The sequence below is a fragment of the Penaeus vannamei genome, chromosome 1, assembly GCF_042767895.1.
Source record: "Penaeus vannamei isolate JL-2024 chromosome 1, ASM4276789v1, whole genome shotgun sequence".
NCBI lineage: Eukaryota > Metazoa > Arthropoda > Malacostraca > Decapoda > Penaeidae > Penaeus > Penaeus vannamei.
In genome coordinates this window covers 41438932-41446431 of record NC_091549.1, presented here as the reverse complement: position 1 = coordinate 41446431, position 7500 = coordinate 41438932, and the positions used below count along the sequence as shown (strand labels likewise).

The following is a 7500-nucleotide window of genomic DNA, read 5'->3' as shown; positions in this document are numbered from 1 at the left end:
CAAGGAGGGAGGAGGAGGAGGAGGAGGAGGAGGAGGAGGAGGAGGAGGAGGAGGAGGAGGAGGAGGAGGAGGAGGAGGAGGAGGAGGAGAAGGAGGAGGGGCAAGAGGAGAGGAACGAGGGAGGAGAGGGGAAAAGAAGAAGGGCGGGTGGGTTAGGGAGGAGGAGGGGCAGGGGGAAGGAGGACCGACAGGGAGAGGTAGGAGGGACAGGAAGAAGGAGGAGGGGCAGGGGGAAGGAGGAGAGGGGAAAATAATAAAGAAGAGGAGGGAGGAAGGGGAAGAGGGAAAATCTTGATGCAGGTTGGAAAAGTGGTTCTTGAAACAGCTCTTGAAGATTGAACTTGAAGGAATATGAGGAATGTTGAAATTCAGCGGCTTCATTGCAAGGCTGGAATGTATGAAACCTGGATAGAGATTTGCATTGAAAGACAGACATATGCATATATAGAGACAATTAAGTAGAGATATATTAATTGAGTGACTGGTAGATAAATAGACAGACAGCTAGATAGATAGACGGATAGATATATCTGCGTGTATGAAATATTCTGGATATGAACAGTCAAGGGAATATAAATCAAACGCTGACATAATACGTTTTAAAGGATTTTTATATCTGCAAGAGCATTACTGTATATATTTTTTTTTAGAAAAGTTAAAGGTCAGTGCCACCCTCGCCCACGAGTCCCCTTAAGAGCCACTTCAGTAATTACAGCAGCATTCGGTACTTAAGCCAAAGGGGGAGTTATCATTGTTTTCCATCCGCCTTATCTTCACCCCCTCTCCTCTTTCACAGCTGGTGGTCTGTAACAGGCAATTACCTTAATTCGTGATGAGTGATTTGCCTGGTAATGAGTGGTCGTTAATGGTCATTGGGCAATTCTGACACTTTCTCTCTTTCTATCTATCTCTGTCTTTCTCTCTCTCTCTCTCTCTCTCTTTCTCCCTTCCTCTGTTTCATTTGTGTTGATTTTGAAGATCATAATTCTCACACTGATAACAAACAATGATAATGATAACTAATGAATACTAAGACTAGAAGCACTCAGAGAACGCATACCTCCGCCAAGGCAATAGAGTCACTGATGCAATTAAATATTCACACTTGAAGAATTATATTTAAATCACCTCTTTCTCAAGCACACTGATGACGTCCGTGTTTCCCTATCTCGCAAAATGCTAATGAATCCTTTAAAAAAAAATCCTGGATCTAAATGATGATCCCGATCTATAGCAAAATTTAATGATTAAGTAGGGTTAGACACATATCTGGTAGAAAAAAAATCATAAACATGTAATGTAATGATTAAGTTGGGTCAAGAAACACCTCTGGTTAAAATTCTGTTTATATCTTTTTGAGTTATCCTGCTAACGTAGTGATTATAATAATGATAACGCTACCAAAAACATAACCTCCTTGGCGGAGATAATATCAACTAATACCTTAGTAATGATAATAACTATCCCGATGACATCTATAATGGTGAAAATATACGCAATGATAACATAAATCCCAATAGCGATAAAGAATAAATAGTGATGGTGATGATAATGATGACATTGATAATGATGTCAATAAAGGAAACGATGATATTGTTAAGGAAATAAGAATGGTAGTAATGATTATAATAATGATAATCATAAATCTCTCTCTCATTATTACTATTGTTGTTGCTATTGCTATCACCAGCATTATCATTGTTGTTTTCGTTTTATTGGTATTATCATTATTATTTTCATTAGTATTATTATCATTATATTAATCAGTATTGTTATTCTAATTTATATTAGCATTATCATTATCATTGTTACTATTGTAATTATTAATGTTACCATTATGTAAAAGTTGTTATAGTGTTAAAGATTATTATATTGATAGTGTTAATGGTAAAAATAATAATCATGATGATTATGATAATGATGGTGATGATAATGTTGATGGTGATGATGGTGATGATTAATGATAAAATAACAAAAGCAGAAATGGTTTAAACATATTTGATGATAAAGATGAGGATGGTGATGATAATAATACTGCTAATAGTGATAATAACAACTATTATAAGAATTATTTTGCTGACAATGATATTGACGATGATAATGAGAAAAAAAAAAAGAAAAGTGGTAATCATAATGAAAATGATGATTATGATTATAACAATTTTTCTTGTTTTAGTATGATAATATTTATATTGATGATATTTATGATAATACAGATGAAATGATATTAGTGATATTCAAATAAATGATGATAATAATATTAATGATGATAATAATAGTAATAATAATAATGATAATAATAGCAATAATGAACGAAAATACAAAGAATACACACACATGCACACACGCACACACACAGATAAACGCACACACACACACATACACATATACACATACATACACACATACACATGCATAGACACACATACATACATACACACACACACGCACACACACACACACACATGCATATATATATTTGATATATATATATATATATATATATATATATATATATATATATATATATATATATATATATATATGTGTGTGTGTGTGTGTGTGTGTGTATGTGTGTGTGTGTGTGTGTGTGTGTGTGTGTGTGTGTGTGTGTGTGTGTGTGTGTGTGTATGTATGTGTGTGTGTGTGTGTGTGTGTGTGTGTACATACATATATATATATATATATATATATATATATATATATATATATATATATATATATATATATATATATATATATATATATAATGAAGCAATACGAGGAGTATTGTATCTGGACCTAGTGTGTGATAATCCTTAGCGGTATTAAATGCTTTAGATTTCCAATAATATATACACCACTATAGTCACCCCAGAGCCAGAATCCAGGGGACAATAGAAGAAAGAGGGAGGGAGGATATTAGGAGCGAGAAATACTTATTTTATTGGCAATATATCAAGAATCATCGAATTTCAGTTCTGGGTGTGTGTGTATCGCCTGGGCCTTCGTTTTTCTCGATAATAAAATCATATTTATATGGTCGTGTAAATACCTTCGGACTCCGTGTGAGATTTGTTACTGATTCTGAATGTTGTATGTATAGATTATTGGGAAATTTCCTACATGTTTGTAATTTACGGAACTACTTTTTTGGGCGTAATGACGGGCATCTTGCGGCTAAAACGATGAGTAGAGTGACGGTTATGCGGCAGTTACTGTCGATCTCTCACAAGGTCAAGTATTTTTTCCTATTCCTTCTACTCTTCCTCCTCCGTTTTCTTTTTTCTTCTTCTTCCTATTTTTCATTTTCTTCCTTTTATTTTTTTCTACGCATTTTTTAAACGATGCCTCAGTGAAGTAAATGTATTGCGATGAGACAAAGAAAAAAAAAGCTCGAATCAGTTTAGATAAAAATCATAATGATAAATAGATAATATAACTAGAATCACTCAGAGAGCAACATGATCACTGACACAATAAAAATATTCACATGTGAAGAATTGTTTCAAAATCACCTCTTTTTCAAATACATCGGTCACGTCCGCAAACATAACCTCCATGGATGTAGTAATAAAGGTAATGATGCAATTTAAACAATCCTTTATCCGGATCAAAATTTAATGGTAAGTGAAGCTAAGAAACACCTCAGATAAAAATTTCACATGCACGTGTCTGTATGCGTGTGTGATGTAAAGTTTATCTGTTTGTTTATTCATCGATCAAACATTTGAGTTTATTTACCAGTATCCCCTAACACATCCAGAAATATCCATCCCTGCTGATGCCAGGCACGCATCTAGCACCCCGCGTAGCAACCATACACAGCTACTAAGCACCGAGCTTCTCCTTCAGGTGAACTTGGTGATCCAGACGGAGGAGGGCGACCTGAGCAACTACGTGACCAACGGCGAGTGGGACTTGATAGACATGATCGTGGAGCGGAATGTGGTCTACTACTCCTGCTGCGAGGAACCCTACCCGGACATCACGTACCATATCATCCTGAGACGCCGCCCGCTATTCTACGGTCAGGAGTGGGAGATAGTGAAATATGGGTTGTGTGTCTCTAGAGTTTTGGCGGGGCTGGTGGGAAGGACGGAGATTTTGTGTAGTTATTGATGTGGTTGGTAGGCAGTTTTTAGAATTTTGATTTTAGATAGCCTGGGTGGTATTATTAATTCATTTACAAATTTCATATCATTAACTTAGAGTAGTAAGAGGTTCATTCCATTTAATCAAATTTTTGAAAATACAGTCCTCGTGAGAAAAGCAGATTATGCATGGTAAAAGTAGCAGTAGTGATGAAAACAAAAAATCATAGCATCAGTGTTACCGGTTGGGATTCAGAAATGTTGACAAAAGATTGTTATGTTACTGCTTTTGCTACGAATGACCTTAATCACTAAAGATATTCATCCATTTCATAATTATGCTCATCATGAACATCATCCTCACTAAGAATAACCTCCTCAGAGAGGTTTCTTTATCACAATCCAAGTTTCCTTTGAACCTCTACCCACCTCCCTCCAGTGTTCAACCTGATCCTGCCATGCGTGCTCATCACCGGCATCGCCCTCATGAGCTTCTACATGCCAAGCGACTCCGGCGAGAAGGTTACGCTGGGCATCACGACGCTGCTGTCCATGACTGTGTTCCTCATGGTGATTGGCGAATCCATGCCACCCACGTCGGAGAAGCTGCCGCTGATTGGTGGGTGTTGGGGCTGGTGCTGAGGGCCTGTTGGGGGGTGTTAGAAGTGGTTGCTGGGGGAAGCTGGGTTCAGTTTGTTTACTTTCATCCGCAGCTTCATTGTCTAATATATAGACACCGTTCGATTTTTAAATATGTATATATTTATGTATAGATAGATAGATATAGATAGATTATATATATATATATATATATATATATATATATATATATATATATATATATATATATATATATATATATATATATCTGCGCGCGTGTGTGTGTGCTTGTGTGTGTGTGTGTGTGTGTGTGCGTGTGTGTGTGTGTGTGTGTGTGTCTGTGTGTGTATATGAATACATATGTAGATAGAGAGATAGATACTTAGATAGATGAATATTAATTTAGCTCTTCGTTAATTTATCTGTATGTATATGTATTTGCTCCAGAATTCGAGTTCACGAGTAACAAGACTGTAATCATTTGTCTTCCCCCCTTTATGTCCCCTTTCCTTCGGCATGAAACATCACTCCATTCTCAAACATAGCCGCCCCCTCCCCCTCCCCTTCCCCCTCCCGCTCCCCTCGTCCTCTTCCTCCATCGCCACCTTTCCTTCCTCCTTCCAATTCTCCATCTCACTCTTCCTCGCCCACCACCTACATCGTCACCTCCCCTCCACTTCACCCCTCTCTCTACGCCTCTCCCTCACCATGTCCTCATCCTCCACCTCCATCTCCCCTCAACCTCCCCTTCCCCTATCTCTCTCTATCCCTCTCCCTCCCCCTACCACACCCCCATCCCCCCTCCCACCCTTCTCCCCAACCCCCTCCCACTCCCCATCCCCCCTCTCACCCCTCTCCCCCACTCCCTACCACCCCCCATCCCCCTTCCCACCCCTCTCCCTCACCCCCTCCCTAACCCCTCCCTCCCAACCCACTCTCACCGCCTCTCGATCCGCCCACTCCAGGTCTGTACTACGGGGTCACCATCTCCCTGGTCAGCTTCGCCACGGGGCTCTCGGTCGTCACGCTCAACATCCACCACCGGGGAATGCGGGGGCGGGAGGTGCCGGCGTTCGTCAAGAAGGTCGTGTTCAGCTACATGGCCAAGATGATGTGCATCCGCCTGGACATCCCCGACCCCATGGGAGGCCAGGGGCACAAGTTCGCCTCCAACCTCAATCATCATGTAAGTTGGGAGGTGTAGGGGGTGGGAGGGTGGGGGGTTGGGCGGGTGGGTGGAGGGATAGAGGGATGGATGAGTGGCTGAATGGGTGAATGAATGGATTTGTGGTATCTGGATGTTGACCGAAAGGAAATCTAGTAATTGAGAAGTAAACAATTTATTGTACGAGGTATGCAGTATCCGTTACTGGTCAGACTCCATGATCCTATTCTGGGCGTGTGATTTTACTATTGTGTGCGTGTGTTTGAAGTGTAGGTTTGTGTGTGCGTGAGCAAATGTGGTTACGCTGTGATATTATTCATTAGGTTAGTCAGTTCATCATATTTAGTCTATATTGTTCGCGTTTTAAATTTTCATGAACCGTATGCTGCAATCAAACTTAATGAAAATCAATTGAAATAAACAGGAATAGAAAATCGGGGAGGGGGGCAGTGGCAGCGCATATTTACATGAACCAATATGATTCTTACTTTTGTTATCGTCTCACAGGCCCTTGATGGTGTCCACTAACAAGAAATAGCCATTATAGAAGGGCAAATAATAATATACAAAAAATAACAATGGCAATACTGCATTTTCCTAAGTTATACATCTAATGCATTTTCTATAGAGAGATGCGGGTGCATTTTATGTTGTTGAATGTTACATTACTGGCTTGGTAATGTATTTATTATGTATTGTATGCGGTGCAATAAACAAGAAAGTAACGCAGGGAATCTTATAAGCACCAGACTCAGATCATACACACTTTAATTACGGGAAAGCAGACAGCCCTGTCTCTGAGAGGTCAGATATCGAGAACTTTTATTACTGCAATTTTCTTTAGATTATTAGTTAGGGGAAACTTTTGTAGACCTGTGAATCTTTTCCAATTTCGTACTTGTAGTCATGAGGAAGTGGAAAATCTGAAATTCGAGCTAACTCCTGAATCTTAAGATATAAAAAAGTATGAATATAAGATGAGACAACTTTTACTTTAACCTTATAAAGATTAAACGATAAAGAAACGTTTTTTTATATATAAAGGATTCGAACTATTTTTGGGGAGGATTCGAAACGGCTTATTCGCACAACACTCAGATGGATATTTCGTATATATTTTGTCTAACCAGTTAATTAGGGAATTAAAATAGTGTGCCTTTGCAATATATTCTCTCCAGCAGTTGCTTTCTTATCCCCCTGCTGAGTCCGAAATGTAAATTTCCGTAAACTACTACACAGCGGAAACGTGACGTCAGTGTTTACGTCATAAATTTTTGGCGGGTTTCCGGTGCTTCGTTTGCCAAAAGTTCCCCTGGTTTATGGCGCGCTGTTGCACTCCAGCCTTCTTTTTGACATCATTTCTGCCTGATTTTGTGCACACTGCTGTTTTGTTGATGGTGATACACGACATATTGGGAATTCGTTTATTAGACCAGTGGCTTAGTACAAGAAATAAAAACTGATATGTTCTGTAACTGTTGCGTAAATAGTTGAAATTCGCCACGCCTCCTAAGTTTCTGCTAGATATAATAAGACGGGGGGGGGGGGGGGAGAATGCAGATGGGCGCGGATGATTTTTTTTAGCCTAACTTGGGTAGTATTCAATTATTTTCATGTAAGAGCTTTATAACATATGCTAATTACTCTTGCATTTATTGAAGT

General features: G+C 39.1%; 1 protein-coding gene across 2 annotated transcripts in view; it reads left to right on the top strand.

The window, feature by feature from the left end:
* The window catches only part of LOC113802471 (neuronal acetylcholine receptor subunit alpha-10), a 300811-nt gene that overhangs the window by 272717 nt on the left and 20594 nt on the right, over positions 1-7500 (top strand). For both annotated transcript variants that reach the window (XM_070123152.1, XM_070123143.1), the window contains exons 7-9: positions 3835-4009; positions 4513-4692; positions 5639-5859. In XM_070123152.1, coding sequence (XP_069979253.1) covers positions 3835-4009; positions 4513-4692; positions 5639-5859 — 576 coding nt within the window. The remainder of the gene's footprint in view (positions 1-3834; positions 4010-4512; positions 4693-5638; positions 5860-7500) is intronic.